The sequence below is a fragment of the Hemitrygon akajei genome, chromosome 23 (assembly GCF_048418815.1).
Source record: "Hemitrygon akajei chromosome 23, sHemAka1.3, whole genome shotgun sequence".
Classification (NCBI taxonomy): Eukaryota; Metazoa; Chordata; class Chondrichthyes; order Myliobatiformes; family Dasyatidae; genus Hemitrygon; species Hemitrygon akajei.
Window position 1 is genome coordinate 36,711,643 of NC_133146.1, and position 12,882 is coordinate 36,724,524.

Below are 12,882 nucleotides of genomic sequence, written 5' to 3' on the forward strand. Positions count from 1 at the left end.
GTGGAGTCTGGAGATGCTCTTTTTGCCCCCTTTCCCCTTTCCTTAAAACCACTTGGCATCATTGACCCAATGTTGGGGAGAGGCAGCATTGCCTCTCTAAGGTACTTTCTCATTGTTTGTACTGAAATACTTGTCCATACCATAAAGAATTATCTGGATGTGTGTGGCAAATTTTGAATACACCATTTGTTCAATAGCTAGGTCCAAGTTTTGCTCTACAAGTCCTATTCAGCATGTCCAGCATTTACATTACAGACAGTTCATTGGATGCAGACCAGATTTTTATGCCAAAGTTTCTTATAGACAGCGTATTCATACAAATGCAGCTCTGAGTCTTCATGCTCACAAAGTAAGGTCCAATCTGGTCTTGATATTGTATGATAGTATCGTCAGCCAAGTAACTGGAATGGAATGGTGTCAATGGTTTCCATATTATAAACAGAATACATGAGCTACTGGAAATGATGCAAACTAGGTTTGTCATGATGGTGCCATAAATGGAAGGCTACAACTGTCACAAAAGCATCCACTCTCTAAGCCCTTCAGTATTCAATAGGTTTCAATGAGAACCCCACCCCCCATTCTAAACTCCAGTGAGTATAGTCCAAGAGCAATCAAACACTCCTCAGACGTTAATCCTTTCATTCCGGAATAATTCTCATTAACCTCCTCTGGACCCACTCCAATGCCAGTATGTCTAATCCTAGATATGGGGCCCAGAACTGCTGAATACTCCCAAGTGCAGCCTGACCAATGTCTTATAAAGCCTCAGCATTACATCCTTGTTCTTGTACTAGTCCTTTCGAAATTAATGCTGACATTGCATTTGCCTTTCTTACCACTGATTCACCTACAAGTCAGTGTTGCATAAGGACTCCAAATCCCTTTGTACCTCCGATTTATTTTTAAATTTTCCCCTCATTTAGAAAATAGTCTACACTTTTTTTCTACCAAAGTATATGACCATACACTTTGCTACACTATATTTCATCTGCCACTTCTTTGCCCATTCACCTAATTTAAGTCCTGCAGACTCACTGCTTCCTTAACCATACCTGCCCCTCCACCTATCTTTGTATTGTCTAAAATCTTGGCCACAAAGCTATCAATTCTGTTATCCAAATCCTCGACACATAATGTGAAAAGAAGCGGTCCCAATACTGGCCCCTGCGAAACACCACTAGTCACCAGCAGCCATCCAGAATAGGCTCCCTCTTTTCCCACTCTTTGCCTCCTACTAGTCAACCAATCTTCTATCCAAGCTAGAATATTTTCTGTAATACCATAGGCTGTTGTTAAGCAGCCTCATGTGTGGCACCATGTCAGTGGCCTGAAAATCCACTCACTCCCTGCCTGTTATTTCCTCAAAGCATTCCAACACATCTTCTCAGGCAAGATTTCCTCTTAAGGAAACCATGCTAACTTTTGCGTACTTGATCATGCGCCTCCATGTACCTCGAGACCTCGTCCTTAATAATGGGCTTCCAGTATCTTTCCAAGCACTGAGGTCAGACTAACAGACCTATAATTTCCTCTCTTCTGCCTGTCTTCTTAAAGACTGTAGTGACATTTGCAATTTTCCACTCCTCCAGAACCATTCCAGAATCTATTGTTTCCTGAATGATCATTACTAATGCCTGCACAATCTAGGGTGGAGTCCATCTGGTCCAGTTGATTTATTGACCTTCAGACATTTCAGCTTCACAAGCAGCTTCTCCTTGGTAATAGCAGCTACACACCCTTGTGACCCCTGACACTCTCAAATTTCTGGCATACTGCTGGTGTCTTCCACAGTGAAGACTGATGCAAAATACTTACTGAGGTCATCCGCCATTTCTTTGTTCCCCATTACTGCCTCTCCAGCGTCATTTTTTAATGGTCTGATATCCACTCTCGTCTCTCTTTTAAATCTTTATATATCTGGGGAAAAAACTTTTAGTTTCTTATCTTATTGGCTAGCTTGCCTTAATATTTCATCTTTTCTCTTTTAATGGCTCTTTTAATTGGTTTTTAAAAGCATTTCTATCATCTAGCTTCCCACAAATATTTTGCTATTTTTATGCCCTCACATTAGCTATTACCCTATCTTTGACTTCCCATGTCAGCCACAGTTGCCTCATCCTCCGTTGAGAATACTTCTTCATCTTTGGGATATATCTTTCCAGTGCCTTCCAAATTACCCCCAGAAACTCCAGCCATTGCTGTTCTGTCGTCATCCCTGGTAGTGACTCCTTCCAATCAATCTTGGCCAGATATTATCTTGTACTGCTGTAATTTCCTTACATCTGACTTTTTTCTTCTCATTCTCAAACTGCAGGGTGAATTTCATCACATTATGATCACTGTCTTTAAGCTTCCTAATCAAATCTGGTTTATTACACAATCCAGAATTGCCTTTTTCTTGGTGGGTTCAACCACAAGCTGCTCTAAAAAGCCACCTTATAGACATTCTACAATTCCCTCTGTTGGGATCCAGCACCAACCTGATTTTTCCCAATCTGCCTGCATATTGAAAGCCTCCATCACTATCACAATATTGACCTTATTACATGCCTTTTTTATCTTGCATTAATTTATATCCCACCTCCTGCCTACTGTTTGGGCTGGCTATGTAACTCCCACCCGGGTCTTTATACACTTGCAGTTCTTAACTCTACTTACAAGGATTCTACATCTCTTGATCCTATGTCACCTCTTTCTAAGGATTTGATTTCATTATTTTTTTTATCATCACCCACCTGACCCCCTCTGCTTTGTGATTTCAATTCAAGATGTATCCTTGGATGGTAAACTATGAACTTCTTTCAGGCAGAATGAAGTGATGCCACATCATAGCTGCCTATCTAGCCGTACTACAAGAGCACCTACCTTATTCAGTATACTTGGTGCATTCAGATACAACACCTTCAGTACTGTATTTATCATCCTTTTCAATTTTGCCTGGATGTTGCACATCAATTCTGACTGCAGTTTTTGCCCTATTATCTGCTGTTCGTCCTCAGAAGGCCAGAGGTAATCAATTTACAGAGGGCAGAAAAAATGCAGTTTCCAATAATATGGTGAGGGACCAGAAATAGGGGTTGAAGATGGACACTGCTAGGGTGCTGGTGGAGTAATATGTAACCTTTCATGGGGGTAGGAAAGCAAAAATAAAGATTGAAGCACTCAGAACATTACCAATAACAATTTGGAAAATTGTCATCACCTGGAAAAAGAAGAAAGTTAGGGAAATAAATGGAATATTAAAAGTAATATTCCAGTTAGGTGTAGGAATTGGCAGACCTGTTCCAGACATGAGTAGAAAGTCCATCACTTGAGATGAGCTTGACAGCACCTTTCACGTAAATGAAATAAGTTATGGCTTAGATGCCTCTCAGCGCTAATTCAATTTTTCGGTTTGATCACAATTCTCTTTGTGGCTTCTACAATGATTATTTACATAAGTATTTGGATTTTTGCTCAGTCACACACTTATTTGACAGTTATAGCCTTGATTAATTAGTTATTTGAATTAATCACACCTGCTTACTAGATAGCATTGACATCTTAATGGCCTGTGGCTATTGAATCCTGTTACCTCCATAAATAGCACAACTGTGATGTGAATATAAATGAAGTTACCAACATGCCTCAAATGATGGAAAAGATCTCAATTGTGTTTATTTTTGTTCTGCTTACAATATGGTTTTCAATGTTTAAATAAATCACAAAGTAAAATAGTACAATAACTATTCAAAATAAATCACAATACCACTTTAAATATTATATGAATAATATCACTTTCTGAGGAGAAGACATGAAGATATTCATTATGAGAGTCTCCAACTGTACCTCAGGTCACATGCATGTATTCATGGGCGGATTCATGGGCACAATCACCCAAATGCACTGGCTAGATACAAAAGCTTGCCTGTGACCAAAGGTCTTGGTCACATCTTTGCTGCAATTGTGTTTAAATCTGCTAGATGACCATTGATATACATCTCAGATTCTCGTCTTCTTGGCCTCAAGAACCACAACCCAGGTTGGAGACTTGCTTTCTGTTTTCCTCCATTATTGTATAACTAGTCTTATAGAAAATACTATTTTTCTTAAATAGATGTTTGGAATCATAACCCACTTGCAAAAGCAAACTCGTTTTGTTTAAGTTGCAAATAAATAACAGTACATAATGTGTACAAAATTTACAAATTTGTAACATGTAAATGTACAAATAATACATCATAAATATAGTTCATTACCTCATAAAGTTTCAGTTCATAACTTTCAGTATCATTACTTATTGACTTTCTGCTTACATCTGGCCCATACCTAAATTCCATCCAAGAACCCACTTTCAAATCCAACTATCTTTTAATAAACTATTTTAATAGCTGAATTACCATCTTAGTAATATATGGAGGGTGGTAATCAAACATCGTTCCACCATTGCCAATTAATTACAGAACAGTGAAACTCTTAAAACACCTTGTCCCATATATTATCTCTGAAACATCAATCCTGTATCCACAAACCACTCCGAATTTCAGTTCTTCAGTGTTCTCCAGTCTCGTTCCTTCAACTTCCTATTTTCTGAATAAACCCTTACTGACAGCTGAAAACGTCAGCAGGAACTTCAGTCTTCATATAAAAAAAGTCGCGACTTTTCACTTCTCTAAGTTCATTTTCATTATGCATGAACTGAAGCACTTTCAATAGATTTTGTCATATTGAGCTTTGAAGATTGAACATTTCTAATACTAAGCATGTGGCGAATGTGTTGAAGTTCTCAGAAATCAAAAGCAGAATGCACCTGGCATCCTTGGGGGTGGAGGAGGGGACAGGGAAGAGGCTCCCTTTACTCCTCGGTACAGCAGGCTTCATTTTGATGACATCTGCGAGGTTTCCATAAATTGGTTAAGTATTTCCTTTGTGCCAGTTTGCCACTGAAGAACAAGATCCAATGGTGTCTGTCCGTTCTGTAATAAGACAACGGGAATTACATTAAGCAACAGAGCGCTGAACTGACACATTCTAAAGGGGGAAAAAATGTGTTTTCATGGGTTCAAATTTTCCATGGTTTTCGATTTAAGAACACGGGCGCTTTTATTTATTAATTCATTGATTCCGCTATCCTGACACACGATGACTTTGCAAAATCTTCAATTTCCCTCAGACTATTAACATTTTTTCTTTCAAGTTGATGACAGCACAATCCATTGACATATGTCTGACTTTCCTGTTCTCCCTCCTGTTAAATATTTATTTACGTATCTTCCAACAATTCCATTCTGATGAAAGGCTACATCCTGAAACATTTTTTTCCTGTACTACTGACTGGTCTATGTGCTCAACAGAACAAAGTGAGCCCCGTCTGCATCTCCCCTTTATGTGCTTTTTCGATTCTCCTTGCCTTTCTTTATCCCCTCTCCCTCCCCCCTCCCCATACACAAGCGCCTCTTCAATTCTGCAAGGGGTTTCTGCTGCACTTCGACCCAGGGGTTACCGTTACATCCAGCCTTGGGAATGGGATATCCCGACAGTGTTGGTAGAAAAGGCCAGCAACAGTGGGCATCCATTATAATGAACCAATATGTGCCCAATTTAATATAAACAGCTCAATTTAGATAAACGCCACGGAGTTGTGAACTTTGTGGAACCTGTCCGTGTGTCTATGATGCTCTAGGGATGTGTCCGTTATATGTTAAATTTAACACTGGCAGACACAGCAGTCAGTTGCTCTTCACGGACTTCAAGTGCATTCTTGTGCTATCGAATATCTGGCTCTGTAAACTTCCGAATTTGGAGAGTAGATCGCTCAGCCCCTCGAGCCTGTTCAATAACGCAACCCTCTATACTGAATGTAATCACAAGTAACCCAAGCGCGTAATGTCCACACCAACATCAAATGAGCCGCTGCCTTTAAAATCAAACAGATTACTCTAACATTTGCCATTTTAAATTGCTTAGTTTAAATTATCTTGCCATTCAGGTTTAAGCACCAAATTATCTAGTCACTATAATATATTTCGTAGCACAATCAGCTGAATAATTCAGACTGACGCACGATTGAATTAATTAAAAAGGAGAAACACTTTAAAAGCAAATTGTAATGTCGATCATCAAAGATGGACTTTAACTTAGTTTTTGCTCAGACAAGTATTCATCAACAAAAACTCTTTAACAAAAGCACAGCCAAAGAATCTAACCACTAATTCAGGTTTAAACCCTGTAAGATTAAAGGGGGTCTGTTTGTAGATTATCTGCACTTACACAATTTTTTAAAGTGATTTTGGCTCCGTAGATCATCAGCAGCTTCATTAGTCGGTAACGGTTTAGTCGCACTGCATCGTGCAGAGGCGTGTCTCCTTCCTTCAGAGAACGATATTTGAAAGACGATAGTAAATTGCAATGAACTTATGACTAGCACATCCACAAAGTATGATTGGAACGTTCTCCTTAATACAGATTTGGGACTAACTTTCAGCAGCCCCAAAACCCATTAGACTCAATCACCAAAAGCAACAGTGTCAGAATCAAAATGACCTAGGAAACTGGTCAGGATATCCTCTATTACTTAAAAAAAAAGCTCAAAAATACTGCATTCTAACTCTATCGGCTACAATATAAATGAATTCCTGCCATAAGGTAATAAAACATAGATTAACATTTGTGTTCTTGCGCCCTTTTGCATTATCCCAGTCTGGGCACAAGTGCACTGCCCTCCACGGACATTAAAACGAACCAGTTGTCATTCTGAAGTTCTATCATCACGCTATCACTGGCTCATCGATTTTTAAAAAACTAAGGCATTGTATTACAATCTAGTCTTTTTAACTGTTTTATGGAAATAAAAGTTCAGTGTAGCTATATTAGTCCCGAATAAATATTCTTTAGTGCTCCAGTTGATACTCACAATGTCTCTAGCATTAAGATCGGCTCCGCACGCGATTAGATGTTCAGCACATTCATAATGTCCGGTCCTGACAGCGACGTGCAAAGGAGTACTGCATAACTGTAAGGATCGTATAACAACAGGGAGGAGTTATTGTCAAATTGGCTTGAATACCGGCGAATCTTAGTCAGAGATCTGATTAGGTGGATAATCTGCTCACCTTGTCTTTTGCGTTTACAGCTGCGTCTTTATTTAGCAAAATTTTTAAAACTTCCAGGCTGCCTCCGCGACAGGACCAGTGGACCGCTGTTGCGTCGAGCTGTGCCAGAAGCAAGATTGTGACACTTAGCAATGGGAGGAGGGAATCCAAGTGCTCCGGGACTTGGCTACATGCAGTCACGTGGTGTGATGACGTAAACATGCATACAGACAGTATTTGGTGCTTCTTTTTGTTCCCACCCACAACAAACCGGACAAACACTTTGTAACTGACAATGAAACCTCGCAGGATTTGAAGATAAAGCGCCCCTTGGGTGTTTGCGTCAGCCATTTTAAACCCTGGTATGTCTGATCGTTATACATGATACCGTACCATATCGCGAAACTCTGTGGAGGCTCCGGCTTCCAGTAGTTTCAATACAATCTCTTCGTTTCCCTCCGAGCAGGCGCGATGCAGGGCAGTCCTGTTGAACTGTGTGCAAAAAATAAATTAAATTAAGATACTTAATTTCCTTTAATCAGCCCGAGTTACAAACCTCATTCGATTAATAGGATTGAGTCTTATTACCTGGTCACAAGCATCCGGTTGGCCACCATCTGCAAGGTATTTCTCCACCACAAGGGGTTTGTTGTCCAATGCCGCTCTCCAAAACGCTTCAACTTCTACAGGTTCAGTCTGGGACAGAGCACAGGACGGGTTAGTTTCTAGATGAATGGATTTATTTTTAATTTTCTCACACAATGCCTAAACTTACTATAATTTCCGGTTCTTGTTCCTTTGGGAGTCCCGTTGCAATAGTCTTAGACTGTTTCTTTTTCTTCAACCTAACGATGAATTGAAGATCGTCTATAGTTTCAAGCTTCAGTCTCTGTTCCACAGGTTTTATCTAAAAACACGCAATGAAAAGGGATTATTACTGAAACCCTCGAAGGTGTAGAAATGTCCGCTAAATGTAATTTGATCAGGAATATATCACAAACATTCAGAACTAGGGAACCGACGTGCATTGCAGAAAGAATATTGGCAATCACTAGCTATTTGAGGCATATTGCACGTACATTTTTGCTGTGTGCCACTGGCTGGAGTTTCTCTTTCTGGTGCTGGTGGCTGGGTATGAAATGGAATGGCTCTGTCTGGGTCTTCAGATCATCCTGCTTCTCGATCGCCACCGCAGAGCAGTATCCTCCACTTCCGAACTCCTCCTGCGCGCTCAGCGAACCAGCCTCCCATTCCCCGGGTTTAGCCAGGCTCTTCTTACCGGTTACCTGTTGGAAGAGAGGCACGGCTTAAATTTGGATGAAGAAGTTCGCTTCAGCGCTGTGAGATGTACCAGCCTAAGTACAGTAGAGAGTAGAGGATTGAAATCACCCCAATTCCCGTTCTCTAATTCCAGATTTAAGAACTCCCTGTGATATAGTGATGTGAGCCCTGTTCTTTATCCCCAACTGAAATACAGTGAAAAGACATTCACATTCTAATTCGGATGTATTTGTGTGAACTCGATATACTCGAGAGAAATACAATTGAATCTTGAGCTTCTAACGATGTATTATTGTTCCCGTGAAGGTTTAAACTCCAAATATTCGGCGCGTATCTGCTCCCGTTAATGCATTTAAGCCGATCTTTCCAGCGTGATATGGGGAGCTCTCACTATGGAGCCAGACTTCCCGCCATCGGCTCTGATTGCATCATCGAGAAGTAGCGGAGTGATGTCGATCCCAACCAGACTTTTCCCTTCTGGTCCTTTTAGCTCGCGGTCGTCACTTCCTACTGACACCACCAGTTTACCATTCGCCACCTTCTTTCAATCGAAATCACCACCATTCATTCTCTGCTGGTCCCAGCCCTCCTTTGTTCTCTCTGTCTCTCCCCCGTCAATGCTGCATTAAACTTATCTTATTTCCAACTCGATGTAAATTAACTCAATTTCTCTTTCCGGTTGTTCTGCCTGACCTGCTGCATATTTCCAGCATTTTCTTAGATGTCCCTGGAATTATATATTATCTTCTCAAATTGTAAGTCATCACAGTCATAGAGTCAAACAACATGGAAGCACCGCACCATGCTAGGTAATTGGCACCATCTGTATTGAACCTCCCCTCCAGCACTTGGCTGTTAACCTTCTCTGACTGGGCGATTCGAGCTCTCATCAAGCCAAGTCTTCAATGCTGGCGGAGACTCTGCTTCCAGTATTACCTCCGACGGCGTCTTTCATGTACTCACCAACCTCTGGGTGAAACAATTCTCCCTCAGATTCCCAATAAATCCAAATCCTCCTACCCTAAATCTAATATTATCTACCTCTGATATGGGTATAGGCTTCCAGCAGTCTACTGTTACTGTACTCCTCATTATTATATCAGTCACGTCCGTTCTTCACCTTCTCCGCTCCATGGAAAGATGACGCAGCCCAAACCATCGTTGTCATTGTATATGATTGCATTTTATTAAACTGCATATTTTGCCTGTTATAAAGTACCCAACTTGTTAAAAGTCCCTGATGTATTTGCCTCTACCACCACCCCAGCTTGTTGCATGCACAGCGCTCCCCCTGTGCAACAGCGGATGAAGTGTAATCAAGAGCAGCACAAAGTGAAGAATTGAAGAATTGAGGCAATGCGATTGTGGAGGTCTATTCTAAATCAGTTTCAATAAACGGAAACTGGGCTGCTTCCATCAGTCAAACAGATCTTTGACTGTCTCTGGACAAATTATAGACAGAGTTAAAATGCATATAAGTTTTTTTTGTAAACAGATATTGAACAGAATAAAAGTGGGTAAGTTAAAGATTACAATAAAATATTTTAACTACTCAGACTCATATCTAATAGATCCATTACCGTTTCAAGAAATCCTATACAGTATTTAAAACTTACACATAAGGTCATAACTCTACAGGTATGCTAACTTTATATTTTTTAAAAACTGTGGGATATTTATCCTTAGCAAATAGAAAATTAAAGTTTAATTAAATACTGTTTGCATGCAACAAATATCCTACCAGATCTTCAACTCTTAGCATCACCATGTTGTCGGTGGGTCTTAGAACTCCCTGAATGTAGCTGAGTTTCGTGGGTAGCCAACTGCTAGCATCTGATGAGTTTCCCAGCCTCAACTTCCCTTATATATAAAACCGGCTGCTCTGAATGAGATCATGTTCCAAGATGGGAGCTGGACCCAGAGCCTTGGTCAGCGGCTACAGCTTCCTCGTCATTCCGGGCATAGCGGTAGGCGTGATTTCATGTCACAAGACCTTTTAACCGCGGGTGATAGACGCCTTCAATCCAGACAAAACGACATATATGAAACATCTGAAATATGATCCTAGTGCTATTAGAAATGACTAAAGAACCAAGCTATGTTAATCACGTTGCCACCTCATGTTTTGTGTGACAGCTGTTTTGCTGGATGCCAGGGATGTTTGTGTGCTAGTCCAGCCGAGCCGAGTATGCCTAAAATGAATTAATGTTGCAGTTCACCTTGACTCGCAGTCAAGTCAGCAACACGGTGCTAGTCCCTGTTACATTCCGGTTTAAACGTAATCCTTTGAAAGATCGACTAATCATTGATACATAGGAAGATATTTCAAATCAGAATGGCCCGCTTATTTTATCAGATCGAAGATTCTGTGTATGACTTCATCAGATCTTCGTCCACTTCCCGCGCAAGATGCAGTCAGCGTTTGCGGAAATACTGGCTGCATGGTAAGACGATATTGCTGACCGTGTGTAAAAGGACATTAACAACATACTGTCGAGGAGTAAAAGTTCTCTGTATGGGAATGATTGTTCCTCAATAGATTACCATAAATCATTTTAAGGTGCTTTATACCTGGTATGTCTCGTTCCGCAGATGCTATGTGACCCGCTGATCTTTAGTTCACGTTCTGGCATCTGCACATTTTTATCCTGTGTCATTTTTTTTAATGATACGCTCACGACATTTTGCCTTTAGTGTGTTTGCACTAAGTGGCGTTTCCTCGTCCTACCATCTCCAATTTGATGGATATAACCTGTCAGCACACCTTAAAATATGACTTGGGGGAATTTGGGGCATTTTCAGTGGGAGGGATTCCATGAACCATATAACTACCACCCGCCAATCTGGTGAAGTGAAGACCCAGGGCCACGCAACTTTAGTAAACAGGGCTTTCGGTTTGACAAACGTGTCCCCAGTGGCTCCTTTCAGTTTGCTAATTCATCCTGGCTTGACGCAGCGGCGTGAGTAACACAACTGTAGGCAGCGGACACATAGACGAAGTCTGACATGCCCAAACACAGCGGGTCACAGCAACGAGATCGAGATGTTGTCCAAATTCCCGGCCTGCTACTGTTTATCGTTGGCTGCCAGATCAGATAAGACAAGATAATACGAGGCCGAGTGGGAGATATGAAATTCCAGATTAGAGTCTATTAATATTTACTTTTATTACCTAATGGTCTCACTGTGTGTTTACGCGTCTCTCGTTTACACCCAATGCGTCCCTTTGTGGAGTCGCCAGACCCGCACAGCCGGAATGTCCAATTAGAAATAAAGTTTTATGAGCGATCTCCGGGTCTCTAACTTACAAATTAAATAATTATGAATATAGTTTAATTTGCCGCACCAGACATAAAAGAATGGCAAATATATGCATTGTTCCGAGCACGGCCACATTATTTCAAGGTATACAGCGCAGACATCCTACACCTATCTATTAATATTAATATTAATATTTATAATCAACTTTGCAAGTGCCCCATTCTAGAATCTCATTAATACACCTGCGGCTACTTTCCCTGTAATTGTAAACACGGGGCACCTCGCAGACACGGATGGATTGTCCCAAACACATCACATAAAGCGAGAACACCCTTTCGCCAAAGGATGACGGAGAAGCTTAGCGGGACAGTGCTGCCAGGGATATGTTCCCACAAATCACTTGTCCAAGCTTGGGAGTACTCCATCAATTGGTCAGGCGGTCGCTAGTTGGGGGGAAACTGAGTGAGAGGAACAGATATAATGAACTCCTCGGCAAGGAAGGAGGATGCAGAAAGCCAACAGGGAACCTACTCGTTCAGTCCCGAGAAAATCTGCAGATGCTGGAAATTCAAAGCAACACACACACATAGTGCCGGAGGAACTCAGCCGCTCAGACGGCATCGGTGGAAAAGAAGGAACAGTCGAAGTTTCTCGCCGAGACCCTTCTCCCGCCCGAAACGTCGACAGCTTACTCTTTTCCATCGATGCTGCCCGACTTGCTGAGTTCCTCCAGCACTCTGTGTATGCTGCTACCTGTTCAGACGCCTCTTTAAATTTCACACACAGTACAACAGAGGGTATTTGCCCCATTGAATTCATGCCAGCTTTGAAGCAGATTTTTTTTCTAATAAGTTCCAGTGTACAAATTTGCAAAATGTTATAACCATAAGATCATAAGGCATAGGAGCAGAATTTGGCCCATCAAGTCTGCTCCACCATTCAATCATGGCTGGTGTATTATCCCCCTCAATTCCATTCTCCTGTAACCTTTGATGCCCTGACTAATTAAGAATCTATAAAACTCTGGTTTAAATATATCCAATGACTTGGCCTCTACAGCCATCTGTGGCAATGAATTTCACAGATTAATCACCCTCTGGCTAAAGAAATTCTTCCTCATCTCTGTTCTTAAGGAATGTCCTTCTATTCTGAGCCTGTGCCATCTAGTCCTAGACTCCCCCATTGTAGGAAAAATCCTTTCCAATGAGCTACCATTTGTTACATCAGTAAAAGCTGAAATGCTCTGAAATCTTATATGTTATTGATT

General features: G+C 41.1%; 1 protein-coding gene across 1 annotated transcript; it reads right to left on the reverse strand.

The window, feature by feature from the left end:
* Nucleotides 1-3,635: 3,635 nt before the first annotated feature.
* Nucleotides 3,636-10,230, reverse strand: ankrd1b (ankyrin repeat domain 1b (cardiac muscle)). Its single transcript, XM_073027420.1, has 9 exons — nt 10,096-10,230; nt 8,153-8,359; nt 7,849-7,980; nt 7,662-7,769; nt 7,467-7,565; nt 7,095-7,193; nt 6,896-6,994; nt 6,253-6,351; nt 3,636-4,958 (listed from the first exon to the last, which is right to left on the reverse strand). The coding sequence occupies exons 1-9, from the start codon at nt 10,120-10,122 to the stop codon at nt 4,860-4,862; spliced, it is 969 nt and encodes a 322-aa protein (XP_072883521.1). The 5' UTR covers nt 10,123-10,230; the 3' UTR covers nt 3,636-4,859.
* Between the last annotated feature and the right edge of the window lie 2,652 nt (nt 10,231-12,882).

What these genes read in the sequence shown, in the direction of transcription:
- ankrd1b (XM_073027420.1), bottom strand. Translation starts at nt 10,122, where the DNA reads ATGGTGATGCTAAGAGTTGAAGATCTG. An exon ending in CCACAGAGTTTCGCGATATG is followed by an intron (nt 7,194 to 7,466) that starts GTACGGTATCAT and finishes CTTCTGGCACAG; the next exon opens with CTCGACGCAACAGCGGTCCA. An exon ending in AAATCACTTTAAAAAATTGT is followed by an intron (nt 4,959 to 6,252) that starts GTAAGTGCAGAT and finishes GTCTTATTACAG; the next exon opens with AACGGACAGACACCATTGGA.